Raw genomic sequence first — 21074 nt, 5'->3', positions numbered from 1 at the left:
GGTTCTAAAAAGAATCTCTGCACTAATTTCATATATATATATATATATATATATTAGTTAAAACTCTTTATTATTGCTTACATTGATCTCGCTGCCTCTTTCAAATGAGCTGTCTGCATTACATAATAATAGTCATACTTTTTTTTTTCTTGAATTTGTGTTTAAAGTTAAAAATAGGGTAAGAACTAATGCCTCCTGGCCTGTTCATAATTACATCCCCCCAACTGACTCCTGTGGCTTCAGTCCGTGGATTAATCCCATTGTTAAGCTTTATAAAACTTGCTGGCTCTAAGATCAACAGGCTCCTCTCACTGAGAAACCCATTGTTTATTCAGAAGAGGGGAAAAATGAAAGAATAAAAAAGGTGTGCTTCACAAAAGAGTTTAATTGCATCCAGGAGTCCAATGCTTTCTATTGAGGATTTGAGATTGTTATGCAGGCATATTATAATATAATATATATATATATATATATATCACCTGAAATGAGCAATATCCATGGCAAGTAAACAGGTTCCCACCTTTTGTGTAAGTACAATCTTTCTACTTCTTACACCAACACATTTATGTCAAACACCATGCACTATTCAAACTGCACTGAAGAAAAAAAAAAAATCTCACTGTAAACAAGCTGTGCTCATCACCGTGTCTCTCAGCTTGGTTTCTGTAATGCATAGGCACTGTTCACCCTGATGTCTCAAGACATTAAACACAGGACAAGCTAACCGCAGCTACTACACAATGAAGGTGTGAATCCGGTACAGGTTTCTGTGGCGAAAGCTACCCCTTTATCACTCTGACTCAGTCTGCTCTCACTCTCTGAAGAGAAAGAAGATAAGAAAGGAGGGGGCAGCCTCTTCCAACCACACACCGCTCACACAGACATAAAAATCAACAACACCGGCATCACGGTAAAAACTGCAGCACTGTCAAATATTGTACACAACGCACATTCAAAGATCATGGCATTCAGATGCTCAAGGAGTAACTCAAAGTCAAAATACATAAAATTATTTGATATAAATCATTAAAAGTGCAATTAAACAAATGAAACTTGTGCTCCAGAGTTTTTCTTTACAAATAAGGTTCCCTCCATGGCGATCATAACAGGCAGCTCTCTACGCTTTCACGTATTCTCTGATCAAATACTTGTATATTTGAAATTTCATAAGGCTTGGAGCCAAAATATGAGGAAATGGTGTGATTACAGGCCACGCGAACTACCTGAAGCAGTCCTTTATCAGGCATCGACACACAGAAAACAAATGATCGGCAGGTGGTTTAAACATTGCGGAGGCTGGGAGTGAAGACACAAGGAAACAGTCTCTATGGTACATTTCAGATAGCGTTGTGCTGGCTGTCGCTTAAAGATGAAGGGCACAGGGAAAAGGGCTTGTCCTTGGTCAGAGTGCCGAGTGCTCGGAGCACAATGTCGGGCATGTGATCCGTAAGCATCCTGGGGCTGATCAAAATACTCCGGAATGCCATTTCATTTGACCAGTCTGCACGGTACCGGACCTGGGAAAAGCAGGATCTAAGGAAAGTAGAGGACAGAGTGACCAAATAATTTATGTGCTTATCTCTCATAACACTATACGCATCTAAAATTATTAGTTAGGCTTAGGGGTTATAATGAACATGAACACATGACAGCCTAAACACAGTTTACAGACTACAGATAAATAATGGAAGTAGCTTGTTTAAAAGAATGGGGGTATTTTTTCTAACGTCCAGCAGGGGGCGACTCCTCTGGTTGTAAAATGAACTGCATAGGAAAACTGCTCTCAGCTGTTTGATCCATGCCATCAGTAAATATTTTTCTGATGAGTTTATGTCTTCAGTTTCAAGTCTTACTAAATGCAACACGATGTTGACTTTGGACATAACTTCTCTCATTAGTGTCCCAAAGAATTCGAATTGTCTATGCACAGTCGTACTCCATCAGTATGCAGTAACCCTTGGTCCTTCCCCCACACATCTAGTTTGAAACACTAGCATAGTGATCAAAAATACACAACTGGTCCTCATATGCTAAGCTAGCAAAATTGCCATTGGGTTCCCTAATTGCTTTACTGTTGATGGGGATATGAAGTACTTTTGAACCGCAAATCAGTCAGTGATCAACCAAGAATGCGTCAAGAACTTTTGCCTTTCTTGAAAAAGAATTACAAGATACACAAAGTCATCAACACTTGGAAAGTCTGCTGTGAATCTGCTCATTGGAAACATGAAACATTTGCAGACCCACCTCCGTGTCGGCCCATCTTCTGTGATATGCAGAATGCGTCCCGGCAGGAAGAGAGGCAAGTGTGCAGGTGTGTGGGCGGGTGATTCATCCGACCCCAGGCTCTGATAGGAGGATGAGTGGCGAACGATTAGAGACTCCTCTCCCAGGAGGGGCTGGCTAAGCTCTTGCTCCCTCCTGTTATCCATCTCAGTGGGGCAGTCATCCGGGTCTCCGCCAAACAACTCATACCAACATCCCTGCAGCAGGATGCGGTACTGCAATGCAAACATGAAAAAGGGTCCAAAATTCACAAGTGCAACTTCATTTCCAGATAGTCTAAAGGCATAGGGCTATATGAAGGGTTCTTACTTTGGGTTTATTGCAGTTTGAAACTATTTTCAGTAGCTTTCTCTTCAGATCCTCCATGTTTGGAATGCTCAGTCTTAGCGGAAAACAAAACAAACAGAGACAGTTAATTGATTATAAGGTTGTCTGTGCAACATTCATAAAAACTCAAAAGATCACGTTTGTCTGCAAACATTCACTAAAACAACTTGAGAAACTGGAGATTTTGTGTCGTACTCTGGTCCATCCATGCTTTTTTCCCCCCCTAGTGACAGGTGGTTGCCTGGGGGTCACTGACCAGTCAGTAGGCCTGTGTGATTGGGGCTTTAGCAATCATTTTCCCAGCAAATGTCATCGAACTCCAGCGAACTTTCCCTGGTGGCTCATAAACCCTTTTTATTGCTCGATGAACTGGTTTGAAAGAGGACAACAGTGAAAGATCCATGTTGGGTGGTAGCAAAATGTCTAAATTCACAAGCTGACATTTCCCTTGAGTAGCTTATAATCATAGGTGTGTAATTAAAAGTGACACGCTTTTGAGAGTGACTTGTTGTTTTTTGTTTTTTTTCTTGCCTGTGCTGTCCGGCAGTGTAGTGATCAGAATTGTTGTCTGAAGGCCAAACAAATTTATTTCCCCAAGTGGACCATTACGGCTTTTGCTATACTGGTCCACTATTTTATTAGATTTTTATAAGGATTTTTTTTTTTTTGAGTTAATATATTTTACAAATAGGGAATATTTTTTTCCCCCCCTCACATTTTTTTCCTCGATCAAATGAGTGTAGATTGGATTTTTTTTAACAAACAAACAAACACACACATAAAAAAAACTCTACCATCAATATTATTTATGAAAAGTCTGGAATTTATTTTACTGTTTGTTTGATCTTTGTACTGGTAACCCAGAAGTGGAAAAAGTTTATGATTAGAATATGTTTTAAGAAAAAAGCAAGTTACAACCTAATATAACCTTCCGGTTATATTCTTCACATGAAACTTAATTCCTAAAGAAATGATTATTATTATCATCAGCATCATCATTTTCTAAGGTACTCTTACCATAATACAAAAAAAAAAAAAAAATGTTGGTAGAGTACAGGGAAGAAAATACTGATGGATCACAGACTGACGTGCGCGCTGTTTGTGAAATAAATGTAGTAATGTACCCACTTATCTGTTACAGCAGATATACTGCTAGCAATATGAACAGACAGAGCGATGGTTAGCCAGCAGCTGTAATGCTGCCGTGACATCGTTATTTCACAAAATTAGCTCATAGAATAACTTGAAAATAAACAGCTGCATTAATTAGCCAAATTAGCTGATGTTACTTACTTAAGATAGGAATTTGCTACTTTACACTGTTAGCAGCTAGTCTATGTTAGCAGGTGAGCTAGCATTAGTTAACAATGACATATTGCTAGTGACTGAACTAGCTCTTCCTCGTTGTCTTACTTATAGCACGAAAACAAACATCACTTTTTCTTTTTTGTCCTGATTTGAAGTTGGTTTGAGACTAAGTGGACAGAGAGAACAGACTTCTTAGATTCTAAATATTTCAAGTACATAAAATAAAAACACTCACGGTTGTTATATTACTTGATCACATTTTTGATTCCTTAATATTTAGATCACTTTAATAGCATCATGCATACAAACACATGATAATATATTATTAGAAATCAACTTAGAGGAAATACTACAGAGTCTGAAAATGTTCAGTTTTTTAAAACATGTCACCATCTGTTCACACAAGTTTACATCCTTAGATATAGAAATTTGAGTTAAAATTTTGACGAAGGCTTAGAAAGTAAAGGAGTGTGTCAGTTACACTTGTATTCTCCTATGTGAGTAATAACAGGGTAGAGCCAAATATAGAATCTCCATCATGCAGTAGTCTATAGTTTCACCACAGGACATTCATGCAGGCTTTTTGAAGACAGCACTGCTGTGTGCTAACACACAAATATACACGACCTTTAATGATCCACTGTGAACAGTGAAGATCAGTGTCACAAGCATCTATTCAGCATCACATACTGACTATGAGCTCTGAATTTAGTTACTCAATACATTCTGATTACTAAGAAGTAAATAAAGTAACGAGCTTTCCTGTGTTACCTGGGAACCAGATCCTTTCCCAGGACCACTGAGACCACAAAGTCCTTGGAGTAATCAGCTAAAGCTTTACTGCACACAGAGAGGAAGTAGAACAAAAAACACATTAAGAAAACTGTCCCATACCTGACAGTTTACAAGCGTAATCAACTATTTAAATATGACATTACATACATCACATTAGCTGGGTGGCAAAGCAGTTTTTCTAATTACTGCTCAGCCACCCAGCTCTTCCACCAGATCTGTCCACAGACAGCTGCCTGTAGCTGCCAATTAAAATCGGTCCTGACCTCAGACTTTGTCAGCCTTACCTTAGGAGGCCCCCTGGTGGAGAGAATGCATAGCACTGCAGGGTGGGGAAGGAATTGCGCAAGAGGATAGCCAGCACTGAGGCTGCACCAGCACCCAAACTGTGACCGGTGATCACCAATTTATACTCCTACGAAAAACAGGAACACAAACACGTCATCTGTGTGGCTTCAAACAGAAGAAGGGAGACAACTGCCCGTGTGCACACACACAGAAAGCAGAGCTGTTATTTTTCCATATAGGAGGCAAAAAAGCAGGCCAGTTTTATATTTTCAGATTATCTCACAAATAAAATCTTGTGAGTTTTTTTAAATCGAGTTTCCAGCTGAAACACACATTTAAGCAATCAAACCAACTTTGCAGCCACTTCAAACTTTAAGCTCATTTTCTGAGAATCCACAAGTGAAAACTTCAGAAAGTGTTTTTTGGGTAAATTTTCAAGGGTGTTGACATCACCACGTGGGATAAAAATGAACGTTACATTTGAAATTCTCTGCACTCAAGGTTGCAAAACTGAGAAGGCTGAGTTAGAGCGAATTAGGTGTGGTTTGCAAGTTTAACTGACAACTTATGGTGACACTGTGAGACACATGCAAATTCTTGATAATCGCAGTATCATATATGGTTTTACCAACTGGTTATCATGAGCATGTGAAGCTTAGCTGGTGCCGCAGAATGAATCCAAAGGAAAATATACTTCGAGTAGTAAAAATGTTTTTTCCACCAAGAATATTTGCAACAACCTACTAACAACTTTCTGATGTTGAAAAAAAGTTGTTTTTCCTTCATGTTGGGCTTGGTTTGGAGCCACAACCCTGTGATTGTTCTCTTGGCTCTTGCATCACACGTTTTACCAGATTAAAAAGCAGAACTGTTATAAAGCTTTAAGTATAAGTGGATTGAGCACATTGGATAATTGAATAATTCTTTATTATATGACTAAATTCAAAGATACCATTGACTCTTAAGGAATCATGTGTTGAAGATGAGTCTCGTTTCACAATGTAGGTAAAAAGGACACCTTTGAGATCACATAACTTGTTCTGACCAAACACCAATCCCCCATTGGGATTTGGCCCCTGAGAGTTTAACCAAAATGGGGTTTTTTTTTTCTTTTCAATGAATTATCAGAAAACAGCTCAAACATCCAGGATAGCAACGTTTGTTTTCTGTTCTTCTTGCCATTAAATCGGTGCAGTTTTTATACAAGTCCCGTGACACTGATGTTCAGGTGGTTATGAGGAAAAAAACCTGGTTTTTAGCCTGGAAAAGGTTATGTTGCTCTCTCTTGTGGCCAAGCATCAAGGATCACAAATGGTGGCCATTTGGACACACCCTTGTGTACTTCAAGCACCAGTAACTCAGACTGACTTCATAAAATTCAAGTCAGTTTTGTTTATGAAGTGTCAGTTCACAAGAACAGTCGCCTCAGGGCGTTTTATATTGGAAAGACCCTAAAATATTAGAATAAAAAAAGAAAAATCAAATGACCCTCTATTAGCAAGCACTTGGAAGGAAGGGAAGGGAAAAAAAAAACCCTTTTAACAGGAAAAAAAACAAACAAAACCCCCAAAAGAAAACTACTGATTCTCAGGTGGTTTAGTGGGAAGTACTACCTGATCTTTGATGAAATGATCTAGTTGTGATAAAACTAAAATAACCTAAAGTGTAACTGAAAGGTAGCCTCTGCCCCAGTTACATTTCTTACCGGTGCAATGGAGAAAGCCTGGTTCAGGATGCCATCGTTCACCAGCCTCTTGTAGACGTAACCCGCTGCCTGGCTGATGCCCTGCAGGAGACACAGACATCTGCTGAATCTGGCAGGAACCTCAACAATGACAACCTTGGAGAGCTGTATTTAAATGAATGTTCACCTTGTGGGCGTAGCAGGCTCCCAACACTCCTTCTACAGGCAGGTTCTCACATTCAGCAGACAGGTCTGTGAGGACATCCTGCAGGAGACATGAAGTTTAACTCTCTTGTGGGTAAAAATCATTCAGCTCCTTCCTGAAGCTCCAGACTCATAAGAAGAAATGTTAAATTATTCCAAATCTAATCACCATTTCACCTACATCACTCACATGTGTCGACACTCAGTGATGCAAACACACCTTCTTTCACTTCAACTTTGTTTTTGTATAAGTGCTATTGAGTGAGTGCTGAAGGGTCACATGGCATCAGATGGGGACATGAGACCTATATTTATCAGTCTATCCTTTCACTGACTTTTCACTTCGTTGAACACAAAAAGAGGGAAGTGATACTGAAAATTAAGAGACAAGAATAGACAGTAAGCATTACAAATGTGGCTCTGAGTGTATTCTTTGGATTTTGTATCTGTCACACAGAAAAGGTCGGTACAAAAACTGCTTTTTTCAAAATATGAACAAAGGGAATGTCCACTATTAATGTGATGGTGGATAGCTCTGTTCTCTCGGAGGGATGAAAAAGAAAATGAGTTGAAAATACACATGGGTTAGCCACTTAAAGTCTGTGTATGAGGAAAGCACCACGCATGGATCAGTCATGATTCTAAAATCACCACCAATTGTATCGTTTCATATCTCATGCTGCCAGAAAAAGACTTCTGAAGGTGTCCTGTGATATAAAGCAAGGACACAAAGGCAGATTAGTGGAGTGACATCAAAGCCTGCCAGCAAGTAAACACAAGACAGGAAAGCTCATGTCTAGCTGGTTAGCATCAACTTTCAAAATAAGAATGAGAGGGCTGTCTGTGGGGAAGGGAAGAAAAAAAACCCAAACATACAACAAACAATCCATACTCAGACAGCTGATACCCCATACTATTTTTGGCAAGGGAAAAGGGGGGGAAAAAAATAGGTCCCAACTCACTTTCAGTGAAAGAGTTCCTCTGACAGCCACCAGAATCGCCTCCCTCTTATGATCCAGAGCCACGAAGAAGGGGATCTCATAGATCTGCAACATACCACGTGTGCTTAGATGTGCTGTCGTGAGGCTGGAGGTGGCCTTCAACTTGAACCTTATGTAACGTAAATGACGAGTGAAACCCCCACCTGGTTGTGGAAGCTGACGTGGATAAAGTCTCTGTACTGCAAACCAGTGGTTTGTAGGATGGATGAGAAGTGGCAGCCGAGGTGATCTCCTCCAACGATTTCGTCCTCGGCTACGCGACTCCTGCAGCTGAAACACGTGCACGCATTAGGATTTGGGTTACTCGTCTCACCAAAGGTTCCGCTGATTCCAACGCGCACAGCATCTTACCAGTCTCCACTGAGCTTGCAGGGCCCGGTAAAGAGGTTGGAGTAAATGTACAGCGGCCAGCCGTAAGCCGCCGCAGCAAACCGCATCCAGTGGGTGGCTTTCTCCAGCTCGGCCTCCAGATCTTCTCCCTTGAAATGGTAAAAGACAAATAAGTAGGACTCTGCTTTGCTGGTTTCACAGCATGAGCTCGACTTCATCTACATGACTTACTACAGGAGAGGAAGGGCTGTGAGGGACTACGACATCAGGATCTCTGCTTCGCTCCATCTTATCCTGCTCCTGGTGCAGCAGAGCCAAACCGGCTGCTATGTCACTTGGAACCAGATCTGTGTCCTGCAGCATGACAGAGAGGATCTCACAGTGGGTTTTGCATCAGTGGAAATTATATTCGACGCAGCTTATTTTAATGTTAAATACATTCTTTTTTTCAGCCTGTATTCTGCTTCGTTTCAAAAATCTCTTACAGAGAAGAAGCTGCTGAAGAGCTGAGAGATGCTGGAAAACGCTGCCCGGGAGCTCTCGTCCTGCGGCAGGCAGCAGCATAGGAGCCGCAGCCTGCTCTCCCAAACTTTAACAGCGAGTGAGCGAGCCGTGGATAGAAACTGGGTGCCCTCGCTGCTCTGCATGTCTCGCACTCCCAGCGGCTCCATGGCAGGAGGCTGAGGACGAGGGTTTCCCAGTGGGTCAAAAACAAACACTACCCCCACGGCCGTGAACAGCAGGATGATCCAGCTGTTGCCACAACAGAAACAAGCGGGGGGAAAAAGGTTGATCAAAGCAACGTTAACTAATTAACTAGTTGAATAAACCAAAATCCTCACACCTGAACAACCTACCTGGCGACAACTGCCGAGATAACGGCTCCTACCGTGGCAGGATCACAGCCACGGCCATCATCCGACACCCAGACAGCTCCCAGACAGGCCCACACCAGCTCAGGGACATACAGTATCGCCCGCAGGTACACCAGCGCAGGCATAGAGCGCCGCGGGCCGGGGTTTGTAATGGTACCTGACAGAGTAAAAATTAATTTACACTAAAGATACAGAAAGAAACTTCCATAACAGACAGGCAGATCTTTAAATGTGCAACATATAAGAGTGTTAGTTTGAAAACTTTCAAATCAGTAAAATTGTTTCTGCAAAGAGCCAATCACCAGCCAAACCAGAAAACATTTGAGCCAATCACGTGTTGGACTGATGCATGCTATGGTCTGCGACAGTTTTAACTGTTTTCATCTAAAGTTAGTATTCTAACCAGCTATCCCTTAGCCAACATCTTTTAGAAAACGCAACTTGATGCGACAACAAGTTAGTCCAGCATTCGGTCAGGTCTCCGCCCAACATGAAGAAGGAAAAGGCAGGAGAATTAAATCAAAATATTCTTCACAGCTGTCCTTTCTCACATGTAGCACACAGCATGAAAAATGTACACTTCAGAAGTATCCACACTACCCCAAATTCTCCATTAGATTTAAGTCAAGAAGCTGCCAGAACAGAGCATGCAGGGAGCTTACAGGATGCCCACTCGCTAGCTGCTCCATTTCCCCATCATATGTACTCTGTACTAGGGAGCTAGCCCGTAAAAGACTACTCATATCTGAATGACTAGTGATACACTCCTCTGTTGGGCATTTTTTAGAAAAGTGCAGGTGTGGAAAAGACACACTCCTTCTCGAGCACGGTCTAATGCATGGGTTAGGATTTGCCAATTTTCCCCATCAGAAAACTTTTACACAATAAAAAGGAGATGCTCAATATATGTTGCTAAAGAAGCAAACGGGAAATGACTCAATGGCATTGTTCAGTTTAGGGTTCACTTCAGTTGATCTAAAATGCTGCTGCAAGAGTACTGACAGGGACTAGAACGAGACAGCATATTTCTCCGATACTGGCTTCTCTTCATTGGCTTCCTGTTAAATCCAGAACTGAATTTAAAATCCTGCTCCTCACATTTAAGGTCTTGAATAATCAGGCCCCAAATTATCTTAATGACCTTATAGTACTGGGTACAGCATCACCCAATTAGAGCTCTTCGCTCTTAGACTGCAGGCTTACTTGCAGTTCCTAGGTTGCTCTGTTACAGTTCAGTCATTTTCAGGTTAAGGTTGTGGCCCTTGTGTGTGCACTAAGGAGGCAGACCTCTAATGAACCCCAACTAATTTACCTTGAGCACTGATGTAGACAATAGCACACAGTGAGAGGATGATGAGTGCCAGCACAGCCAGCAGTCCAACCAGGTAGCTATGAAGAACTGCTCTCCCGTTACATTCGAAGTGACCCTTGTGATAAATGAATAACACCATGGTGCCAATCCACCTGGAGAAAAACAACAACCAAGTCAGTTATATTAATGCGCCGAGTTAGGCAGGCTTAGGTTAGCAAAGGTGTTTCAGTATTCACGAGAGTAATCAACATACCAAAGTATACGGATGAACAGTTCAAAGGAGCCCGGGAAGACCAGGTCGTCGCTGGCTATCCCCCAGCGCCGACCAAACACCACCATTCCAGGCATTTTGCAGGTAAACAGCGGAGATCTCTCACTGAGGATGGCTTCGGCGCTACACGGTGGAAAGGCTTCTCTTGAGCAACACAAAGTTCACGTCATGCATGACTTCACTGACAAAGCAACAGCCAACCCAGCTGGCAACGATCTTCACCCACTGGTGTCTCATCAAAATTCCAACGTTGCATAATTATCCAATACGATCTAGACCCCACACCGTTAACTCCACCCTGGCGCTTGTGTCAGCTACACCCGACAAGACCGACCTGTGACTCTGTTGTTCTAAGACGTATGCGACCTGCTGGCACTTGGTTTGGCTAGCATTAGACCGTGCAACTAATGCTGTTAATGGGACAGCCTGCAGGATGTTACGCGATTAGCATCTAACCTTAGCTAAAAATACTATCGAGCTATTCCGAGAAACTAAACACAAATACCAATGACAAGGACTAGCTACTTAGCTAGTAATGTGTCAGCATATTACTGAGTACGCCATGTCGCCTGATAAATGTTAGGGAAACAAAAAACGGATACATTTGAGTAGGTTTGGGTTTGTTTTGTCAGGAAAATTAGCAGTGTCCGTCCGCATATGTTTTCCGGTGAAACAGGGACAAACTAGAGTTCCGCTTTCTTGTTCACCATACAGACAGAAATATAGCTCTCTTCTGTTGAGAGTTTCCAGCTGAAGCACGATTTCATAACACGAGATACTGGAGGAAGTATTGTCGATACCGATACAGATACTTTTAACTTAAAGGCAGCTTAAGAGCAGCATGACATGACTTATGAACTAAATTATCATCAACCTGTCAAAACACGTTTTTAATGACTATTCATTATTATTTGAATGCCTGAATAGCATGACATGACTTATGAACTAAATTATCATCAACCTGTCAAAACACGTTTTTAATGACTGTTCATTATTATTTGAATGCCTGAATAGTTAATAGGTAATCAGTCTTCTAAAGCAACAGCTATCACAAAAATAAAACTTGTTAAGTGTGACTTATTGAAAGGACCAGTATTTACACAGACGTGTCTCCTTTCTGATGAATGTATGTATCTAAGTATAGATCCTATCGCACAGTATCGATCCAATACATATGCCAGTGTTGGTATTGATTCTACCAATATTTGGATACCACTTCTAGTAATGGCTGCATGGTACAAATGGGCTTCCTTCTTTGATTTCTCAAGAGCATTTTATACAATATAGCCGCTCCTGAGAGAGAAGCTACGGGAAATGCCAGAAACATTATCCCACCATCTCTTGGATTACTGACTGCCTGACAGATTTTAGATGAGTAAATTATCATTTTGCCACATTGCCACAGGGGGTGACAAAGATTATGTGTGTGTAATGTATGGCTTTAATTCAATTCAATTTTATTTACATAGCGCCAAATCACAACAACAGTCGCCTCAAGGTGCTTTATATTGTAAGGTAGACCCTACAATAACAGGGTCAATAAATCAATCAATAAACACTCTCCTGTGAAGTTTATGGTCTTAGTCATTAGTTACAGTTCTTATTTGGTTCCTCATGAAGAGTTAAACTGATTATGAAAAAGACTGGGCATGTTTTAGAGCATTGTGGTTTTGTGACTCTTACATATGAGCATGCGGTGTCCTTCATTCATAAATCAGAGCCACCAGTTAAAATGAGCTAAAATAGATAAATAAATAAATGTGGGGGGAAAAGAGCTGGTGATAATCAAAATACACAAGTTGAGGCTTCAAACGCATAATGCGGTTTCCATCTTTATTACACAGTATATGGTTTTGTTGCTATATTTTTATGTCACTCAAGAGATACCATACTTACATACATATGACTCTCACTGCAGTTTGTTGTTTGTCTACAATATTATTTGCACGCACGTCTTTGGATGTACATTTAGTTTCAGGATATGATGAAACCATCGAGGATCCAAAAAAAACTTGACAGCTTACTCTGATCCATGTTCAATGTTTTATTACAATAGTCCAAATATAACAAATCCTCCTTAAATCCTTCAAGGTAAACATTACTTAAAAAAAAGACAAATTTAATAGCTCATCTTCAGATCTCTCAGGATAAATATTAGAGAAGGGGGGCAATCATAAATTGAGGCTTGCCATTAAAGAAATCACGTCTTTGGCATTCGCTGGTGACAAAGTTGTCACCAAATCTCTTTTTTACAGCAGAAGCCATGGAGGACAGCCTCTTCCGGACACCATCACCCTTTCTGTTCATCAAAGATGGAATCGGTTTTCCATCGTCCTGGCTGTTTTCATCAGTGTGACGTGATTTCACATCTCTGAACGGAGCAACCTTGGATGACCTCTTGGAGAAAAGCCTCTTCAACAGGTTGTCAGGTTTCCGTGCAGACGCTGTTAGCCGTGTTTTCAGTCCTTCTGCAACAGCTGCTTCAAAGGCAACATCCCCAGAGTCCAGGGCAGCAAGCAGAAGGTATTTGGAGCCAAACTGTGTGCAAAGGTCTTTGTAGATGGGGATGAGCATTTTGTCAAAGGCTTTTGGGTCAGTAAACCGTAAGTCAAGAGGGGTTCTCTCTCTCACACGTGCCTCTAATTTACTCAAGTCCACATTGCTTTTTGGTGTGTGGGTCTTTATCTCAATGTGAGCCACCAACTGCTCGATAAACAACTTGAGGAAAAACCTCTCCTCCTCTATCAGCTCCTCTGAAGAAGCCGTGCCACAATTAAAAGGTTGTGGAAGTGTATTTGGACGATCTGAGACGTTTGAGCTCTGTAACGGAGGGCAAATGATGTCTTCCAATTCTGGCTCGACACATCCAGGTAAATACATCTGCAGCCTAGAATAAACAATTAAAAATGATTAAGAAAACCAAATAAGTATATGCTCATAATTTCAATTTCTGGGTGTACTGATGAGTTTAGACTTGTTTCTTACACATGTGACACATCTCGCAGGCATGGGGTGGCGATTGTTTCACAGTCCAACTGAGCAGGCCCCAGTCCTCCAGCTCCATCAGAGGGAATCTAGAAAAGAAAGACAACCACATTTCAGCAAGCAAGAGATCTCGAAAAGCTCTCACTTTTACACTTTTAAATCATCACTTTAAAATCAGCCGCTGCTTCATGCGGCCGCTCACGAACCAAATCTGGGAGCAGGCTGCATTGAAACACCACATATAAACCCCAGTGACACCGTGTGCTAAGATTATATAGCAGAAATAAATAAAGACTACATTTTATATTTTCATTTTTTCATGTAAGAAGTCAGTGTTACTATGGCCCCTTTGATGGGGGCAAATGTTTTTGAGATGGATTAATGATACATCAAGAACATACATCAAAAAGTCAAGAACACTTTTTGTCTAAATATAGATAACAGATATAAAAATATATTACTACACTAAAATCATGTTAACAGAATCATGCAATAAGATCACATAGACAATATACATATATATTTTTTTAAAAGTAACCAAAACTTTTAAATAAAGCTTTCGTTGCTATGGGGGCATTTGTTTATTTTTTTGCAAATCTTCTACTGTTTCTATTGTTTGAAATGAGTTAAAAGTACATTTTACTCAAACAGATTGATGATTTGATGAGTCTTACATTGATACAGACAACAGATGTTAACAGAAGTTGCAATATTACCAGATTTAACAACAGATCATAACAGAAATACGCAAAAAGATCGTGTAAAGACCACATTTGAATAATTATTTAAAATGAAGAGAAACAAAATCCCTCATATGTTCTTCTTCATTTTTAGGTATCATTTTAAATTTAAATGTAGTCACCGTTTGATGGTAATGCCATTAATACAAACAAGATGCCTGTAGTTGTTTGCTAGCTAGCAACCCTGACATTACCATGGGTTGTTCATATTCAGTTTAAACAAATAACCTAGAGATACAATTAATTTAAGTTTAAGTTTACAGGTAGCAGAGGAAACATACTAAATATCCCAAAAAGTTCCCTCCTTATCTCATAATCACTTATAAAGGATTTTATCGAAAGACAAATATGAGTGGCCCTATGTTTTGATTCAAATGTGTGCGATAAATCAAAGTGTGTATCTTTTACCTTGTTCATTTTAGAGCCGCTGTTTAATCTGAGCAATTCAGCACTTTGTCCAAAAGGTAAATTTCTCCTTCTGTCAGTTTTGCACAATCTGCACTTTTTCCAGCTAGCCGTCTCCTCCGAGTACTTTCCACAACGAAGGTCAGTGAGAAAGTGAGATCCGTTCCATTTGCGTCATTTAAAAGGTCAGGGTCGCCTTCCAGATACATCGGAACCCTAATGTCAGAACCTAGTTCAGACTAAAGCGGGAAAAATAGGATTTGTTCGTAGCAACAGGTGACATGGTAATATGCCAGCTGGTGGAGCCATTAAACAAACTCAGGCCTCTGCATCATGTGAGATAACATTGTATTAATAATTTATGTGTCAACGGTAGTAGCGTGACCTTTCTTTTTCGTGGTTGAATACATAAAAAATTGACACTCGCACGTGTGGTTCCATGGTGTAATGGTTAGCACTCTGGACTCTGAATCCAGCGATCCGAGTTCAAATCTCGGTGGAACCTGACTTTTTCTTAATGTTTCTGCTTGCAAACATGTGGACCAAACCCAAATGTAAATTAACATGTATCTCACTAGCACACACACAGCTTTAATACTACTAACAAACCCCGACGTTTGGTGTGGAATATACCAGCACACATACATGTGCTACCGTCACGAGACGCAGCAACAGCTACACGACGTTCTTTCGACCGTCGTGAAGACGTCACTCCAACATGGCGGCCTCCATTGCGCGACGTTCCTATGTGTTTTGTCGTTGTGTAGGAATAAACGTGATTAGGCAGCATGTAACATTACGGAATGTTGTACTGAGGCACACTAACAACACTTTTCAGTCGAGTGTTAGTTACGGGACTCGAGAGGCAGACGGCACACAGGTCAGTAAAATAAACGCGAACAGTTTCTGTCTTTCTGTTGTAGGAAGAATGCCTCTGAAAAGTCCCTTAAAAGGGACTAGTTTACCTACTGTTTCCGAATAAAACTTATTGGACGTATTGAACGTAGGGTGTGTTTAGTTTGAATAGTTTAAGTTGTTGCCATCGAGAAACAGGTTTTATTTTGACTTTTTTCAGGAAACCCAAGTTCACATTCCAGTAGGTAAGGACAAACAAACATATTTTCAAGAGGAATCACATATAAATGTCATGTCATTTATACGGTGTATTAATCCATTTGGTCTTGTGTTATGTATTAGAACGTTTGACGGTATCTTACAGCAGAAGCAGCGGTCCTGGGGGTCAGCATGTCAACAAAGGTTACCACAGTTTAATTTTAAATGAAAAATAAATGCTTTCTGGTGCATAATTAGTGCATAACATAGTGCATGTTAATAAGATGGTCTACCATTTTCAATCCACAGTCAGCACAAAAGCAGAAGTCCGATTCCATGTGCAAACAGCAGAATGGATCCCAGAAGATGTTCGGAAAAAAATCCTTGAAAAGGTTTGTTTTCACATACTGTGAGTTAAGAAATATGTCTGACTTGTTGATGTCAATTTCATTCATTTCTACTCTTGCATCACAGTTAACAGAAAATACAGTTATTCTCTTTGCAGATTATTTTTTTTTAACTTTTTAATTTTCACCCCTCACTTTGATGTTGCTGTGCAGAACAAAACCCGAATCACTAAGGCCGGGGAACTGCTGGTGACCTCAGAGCTGAGTAGGAGTCAGCAGAGAAACCTTTCTGACTGCATACAGAAGATCTCTGCTATCATAGCAGAAGCCAGTGAGAAGCCCCATGAGCCAACAGCTGAAGACATCGCTCTCAGGGCAGCAAGGTACTGCTTAGAGTGGCGTTATTTGGTTATTGATCTACTTTAAAAATGGCTAAATTTGACCTGAAATGTGTTGTGCAGGTTGGAAAAGAGGAACAAGGAGCGCCTCAGAAAGAAGAAGATTCATTCAGCTACCAAGCAGAACAGACGTGTGGATTTTGACTAAGTGGATGACTGTTATACTTCTCCCTCCTGCGATTTAGTGGCTATAATAATCAATCCTGTGATTTTATACTTATACTATTTATTAAGTGGTTGATGTACATATTCGGTTTTTGTTGTTGTTTTTGTTGTTGTTTTTGTTGTTGTTTGTAAAATAAACACTGAAAGCCTTTCATAATAAACATCAACAATGTTTTAAGTGAAGACTACTTTTAACTAAGAATGCTACTTTAACACACTAGGTTTAACGACACTTATAAAATTACGCTTATAGTAATAATAAACAGCACTTTGTTGACGAGAGAAGAGCCAAGGGTTATTCTTTCATGAAAAAAAAAAGAAGGCTTAGCAGAGGATGGTTTCGATCCATCGACCTCTGGGTTATGGGCCCAGCACGCTTCCGCTGCGCCACTCTGCTGCCGATGGTGAGGGGAGTGATTATTTCTGTATTTAACTCATTGTTGTACGTGTTTGTTGTTGCCAGAACTGACTGGTAAGATTGCTAGCTTTTGTAACATTAGTGTCTTAATCTTAAGGAATAATCGTTTTCGCTAGTAAGTTAACCATAACGTTAGCGTTCGCTTGGACGGATACCATCAATCATTATTAGCTTCAGTAGGAGTTCCGTTTCACATACATAACATCTTCATTTCGTTTGGCTTTTAATTTTAACATTGACTCAAGGACACAAACATTCCAAAAAACTGCTGTCGTTTGGTGGTGGAAGGTTAGCTGTCTAAAGAGCAACTGAATCGAAAGCGAATTTGGCGGCTGCGACGTAAGCAAAAGTCGACCACGAAGGGACTCGAACCCTCAATCTTCTGATCCGAAGTCAGACGCCTTATCCATTAGGCCACGCGGTCAGATTGATAGACGAGGAACCCAAGTATATCCAAATACCTAAATATATAACTATACGACGTCGGTACTTTATTTTCTACCACTATTTCAACCTCTATTACAACACAAATGATGTTATACCTTATAGAACAGCAGCGTTTTATCAGTAGCTGTTGATGAGAAAACTTTCCCTGTACTCACAAAATGTGCTGAAGTCTTGTGGTTTTTTACTACTCCAATAATACATCAGCTAAAGTCACTTTAAAAAGTGGCACAGAGGTGGGAAGCAACAAAGTACAAATACTTTGTTACTGTTTACTTTCTTCGTTAACTTTTCAGATACCTGTACTTTACTTAAGTAGTTATTTTTCTGACAACCTTTTACTTTAGCTCCCTATATTTTTAAACAAATACCTACACTTTATATATCTGACTTGTATATGGCCCACAATGCAAAATGAGTTTAACATCCCTGCCCATATCTGGTTTATGCAGTCAATTCTCTGGGCAGGGGATAACCTAGCCTTCCTCTTACCAGCCATCACCTCCAACTCATCCTATGGTGTGCTGGAGTGTTCCCAACTCAGTATTGTGATAGAATTTCTCCAGCTTCCCCAGGGTCTCCTTCCAGTTTTGTATGACTGAAACACCTCACTTGGTGGAACGATCAGTAGACAATAGAGTTGGGCCTATAAATCCAAATATCAATGGTGTGGATCAATACAAGCGCGACAGGATCGATACTTTATTTCTATGCTTCTGAACGCTTCCTGGATGACCAAACTCTTCCTATCTTGTGGCCACTTCCATAGTCTTATTATTTCCGTCATAACCAACAGCTTGCAGCCACCAAAAAAAAGGAATGGAGATCAACTAATTTGTGTGACTGACATGACATCATCTCACCTGCAATAGGATTACTGGGTCAGGGAGAGACGTTTGTGTGAGAGGAGACCTTAGGGTCTGATCCGCACATGCATAAACTATTTCTAGAGTCAGGAAGTGTTACTTACTCAGTTTAATTATACAACAAATACAAAGAGACTGAATGCATTATATAAATGCTTTATTAACAGGGTAAAGTAAGTCTTAGTTCAGTAATAATAGGAACTAATACCAGATTAGACTAAACATTAATGCAAATGTCTTATGAAGTAATAATGCACAAGTTTCAACTGGATAATAAAAGTAAAGCAAATTAAATAAATTTATTCTGACAGTATGTTATCAACATTCACATATCGGCACTGAAAATTAAAGAAAGAAAGAAAAAAGAAAAAATTAAAAATTCACACAAAAAAATCAAAATACAGGTACAGTTTTAATGTTACCTATCCTAAATATGAAAAGATGAGGCGTCAGACATTTTAAGTGCAATAGGTAAGTCATTACAGTACAGAAACCCCATGAACCTGGTAGAATAATAACAGGCTCTGGTTTGGCATTGCTAACACGTGTTCTCTCATTGCGCTTGGATCATTCGAAATGACACGAGCGCCGACCTCAAACGCACCACAGTTTGTTCACTAACTGTTTTCTGGGTTGCACACAAAATCCATTATCCACAGTGGGGTTTTTTTCTCTTCCTAAAAACACACATGAGCCTTAAACACTAGTTTACGATCCCTCCGGTGTTAGCTGTGTCCATTTGTCCTCCACGACGCTGAAAAGCTGTGTATAAAATATATAACCGTAATAACATTCATTATAACAAAGGTTTACATATAGGAGGTTACCAAGAAAAAAGGCATAGTTATTGTATATTGTGAAAAAGGTGCAATATGTTGCAGGTTAGCTTTATAGTTTGGTAAGACTGCTAGGTGTTAGAAAAAGCCCTGGTTTGAAGCCTTATACCGGTTACACATCAGCTATTAAGTGTGAATGACTAACTATATAAAATCTACTTCCTCACAAACCTTCATGCCGTCTTCATTCAGTTGTCACCCCAGCAACCAGAAATCCTCATGCTTTATATTTACTGTATTCTGTATGAAAGCTCATAATGCCCAGGAAACAGTGAAAACAGCTATCTGCAGAGATTCTCCTTTTGCAACTCATCTCTAAGTCAGAAGCTTTGTAGCATTTACTGGGCCTATCACAGATCAGTCGGTATTAGCATTTTTGTTGTCAGATTTGTGCCAATATGCAAACTTTAAACAGAACATAGGTAGAAAAATATTACTGGGGTAATTTGGAAATGGTAGCGATGGGCTCTGAAGAAGCTCTCAGTACTGCCTGCAGCCAGGGTTGCCAGGTCTTTCATTTTCCTGCACGTACTTTTTAAGTACTGTTGCAAACAGCTGGTTGGGAACAGATATTCCTTATGAACCTCGACTTTAGCATTTTGGCTGTTGCTGTCTTGTTAGATATATAGTATTAATAATACTAGCATTTCAATCAACGAAGGAGGTGCACAAGCTGTTAGTAGAATTAATCAACAGCAAGTCATGCTATTTTTTATGAAAGGGAGACAGGTGAATCGGTGAAGATGCAAGGAGTTTTGAACGTAGAGGAGTTTAAAATCATCCAAAGCAGCAGAGTGCACAAGAGAGGAGAAGAAGAGAGTGCAGGGAAGGTGGAGTGAGTAGATTTGTGACAGGAAGATAACAGTAACAGTGAAAGCTGATAACAAAAAGACAGGCAGTGGAGCTGGAGGTAGCAGAGTTGAAGATACAGAGCCTTTATTTGGGTGACCAGGAGGGGACAGGATCAGAAGGGAGTGAATTAGAGGAAAAGCTCAGGTTTTAAGTGAGGTAAGGCTGATAAGGTTTGTACAGACAGAAAGGCGTAATAGTGGACAAAGGATGCTGAAGATGGCGCTGCCAGGTTGGAAAGGAGGAAGAGCACAGAAAATATTCATGGACGCAGTGACGGAGGACATGCAGATGGTTAGTGTGACAGAAGAGGGTGCTAGGGACAGGGTGAGAGATCGAGGCAGATGATCCACTGTGGCCGAAGAGCAGACCAAAATGGGTTTTAGTACCAAATTGTAAACGTGTATTTCCTCCAGAGGTGGGCATTTTTCCATCAGAGTTTAGGGGGACTGACTTGCTTTTGCAGCCTCAATTTTGGACCCTTTTGGCCCTTTTTGTTTTAATGTTTTATCACATACTAGAAACCCTGTCTGCAGTACCTGCACCGTGTTACGTTCAAATAAAATCTTAAACAAGTACTAGTTGTATATATATGCTGATCTATGCTATACAAACTGTGGATATATGCAATGTTGTCCAAATGGTTACTTAATCTTATCTTATATAAATGGATTTTGGCAGCTACCAGCTATGTTAGTGTCAGCTGGACAAAAGCCAGTGTGAAATGTATTGCTTGATAGTTAATTTACAAAAAAAAAAAAGTGACCCCAACGTTTCAAACACTTTCAACATAACTGTCATTTCACTAGTGCTCATCTCTGCTTTTGACCTGCTAGCAAGGCAACTGGCCAGCTATAGGTTTTTAGTGCACTCAGTAATGTAGAAGACTG

The 21074-nt window shown here is 40.3% G+C and overlaps 3 protein-coding genes and 3 non-coding genes across 6 annotated transcripts; 2 read left to right on the top strand and 4 right to left on the bottom strand.

Annotated features, from left to right (window-relative positions):
- Positions 1 to 138: 138 nt before the first annotated feature.
- On the bottom strand, positions 139 to 11358 carry daglb (diacylglycerol lipase, beta). Its single transcript, XM_040036635.1, has 15 exons — positions 10661 to 11358; positions 10408 to 10559; positions 9078 to 9252; positions 8706 to 8973; positions 8452 to 8574; positions 8242 to 8369; positions 8034 to 8160; positions 7852 to 7935; positions 6873 to 6950; positions 6707 to 6787; positions 5001 to 5128; positions 4693 to 4761; positions 2596 to 2668; positions 2248 to 2501; positions 139 to 1533 (listed from the first exon to the last, which is right to left on the bottom strand). Exons 1-15 carry the CDS (start codon positions 10753 to 10755, stop codon positions 1338 to 1340), a joined length of 2031 nt encoding a protein of 676 aa, XP_039892569.1. The 5' UTR covers positions 10756 to 11358; the 3' UTR covers positions 139 to 1337.
- Positions 11359 to 12813: 1455 nt separating this feature from the next.
- LOC120736527 lies at positions 12814 to 15123 on the bottom strand. Its single transcript, XM_040036740.1, has 3 exons — positions 14812 to 15123; positions 13664 to 13752; positions 12814 to 13565 (listed from the first exon to the last, which is right to left on the bottom strand). Exons 1-3 carry the CDS (start codon positions 14818 to 14820, stop codon positions 12833 to 12835), a joined length of 831 nt encoding a protein of 276 aa, XP_039892674.1. The 5' UTR covers positions 14821 to 15123; the 3' UTR covers positions 12814 to 12832.
- Positions 15124 to 15241: 118 nt separating this feature from the next.
- trnaq-cug lies at positions 15242 to 15313 on the top strand. The gene has a single exon. It is a non-coding gene; the product is annotated as a tRNA-Gln (tRNA).
- mrpl58 (mitochondrial ribosomal protein L58) lies at positions 15278 to 17038 on the top strand. Its single transcript, XM_040036743.1, has 6 exons — positions 15278 to 15688; positions 15884 to 15908; positions 16006 to 16065; positions 16171 to 16253; positions 16422 to 16591; positions 16670 to 17038. The coding sequence occupies exons 1-6, from the start codon at positions 15527 to 15529 to the stop codon at positions 16752 to 16754; spliced, it is 585 nt and encodes a 194-aa protein (XP_039892677.1). The 5' UTR covers positions 15278 to 15526; the 3' UTR covers positions 16755 to 17038.
- A 58-nt stretch (positions 17039 to 17096) lies between these two features.
- trnam-cau lies at positions 17097 to 17168 on the bottom strand. Its single transcript has one exon. It is a non-coding gene; the product is annotated as a tRNA-Met (tRNA).
- A 372-nt stretch (positions 17169 to 17540) lies between these two features.
- trnar-ucg lies at positions 17541 to 17613 on the bottom strand. The gene has a single exon. It is a non-coding gene; the product is annotated as a tRNA-Arg (tRNA).
- Between the last annotated feature and the right edge of the window lie 3461 nt (positions 17614 to 21074).

The sequence above is a fragment of the Simochromis diagramma genome, unplaced genomic scaffold, assembly GCF_900408965.1.
Source record: "Simochromis diagramma unplaced genomic scaffold, fSimDia1.1 OVJJ01000371.1, whole genome shotgun sequence".
NCBI classification, from domain to species: domain Eukaryota; kingdom Metazoa; phylum Chordata; class Actinopteri; order Cichliformes; family Cichlidae; genus Simochromis; species Simochromis diagramma.
Note: the sequence above shows the minus strand (reverse complement) of the source record. Positions and strands in the feature narration are given on the sequence as shown.

Bases quoted from the DNA above. Each gene is read 5' to 3' on its own strand.
- mrpl58 (XM_040036743.1), top strand. From the start codon at position 15,527: ATGGCGGCCTCCATTGCGCGACGTTCCTATGTGTTTTGTCGTTGTGTA. The intron at 15,909-16,005 runs GTAAGGACAAAC...GTTATGTATTAG, and splicing joins CCAAGTTCACATTCCAGTAG to AACGTTTGACGGTATCTTAC. The intron at 16,066-16,170 runs GTTACCACAGTT...TTCAATCCACAG, and splicing joins GGGTCAGCATGTCAACAAAG to TCAGCACAAAAGCAGAAGTC.
- daglb (XM_040036635.1), bottom strand. From the start codon at position 10,755: ATGCCTGGAATGGTGGTGTTTGGTCGGCGCTGGGGGATAGCCAGCGAC. The intron at 10,560-10,660 runs GTATGTTGATTA...GTTTTTCTCCAG, and splicing joins CTGTTCATCCGTATACTTTG to GTGGATTGGCACCATGGTGT. The intron at 8,370-8,451 runs GTAAGTCATGTA...TACCATTTCAAG, and splicing joins ACAGCCCTTCCTCTCCTGTA to GGAGAAGATCTGGAGGCCGA.
- LOC120736527 (XM_040036740.1), bottom strand. The intron at 13,566-13,663 runs GTAAGAAACAAG...TGTTTATTCTAG, and splicing joins CTGCGAGATGTGTCACATGT to GCTGCAGATGTATTTACCTG.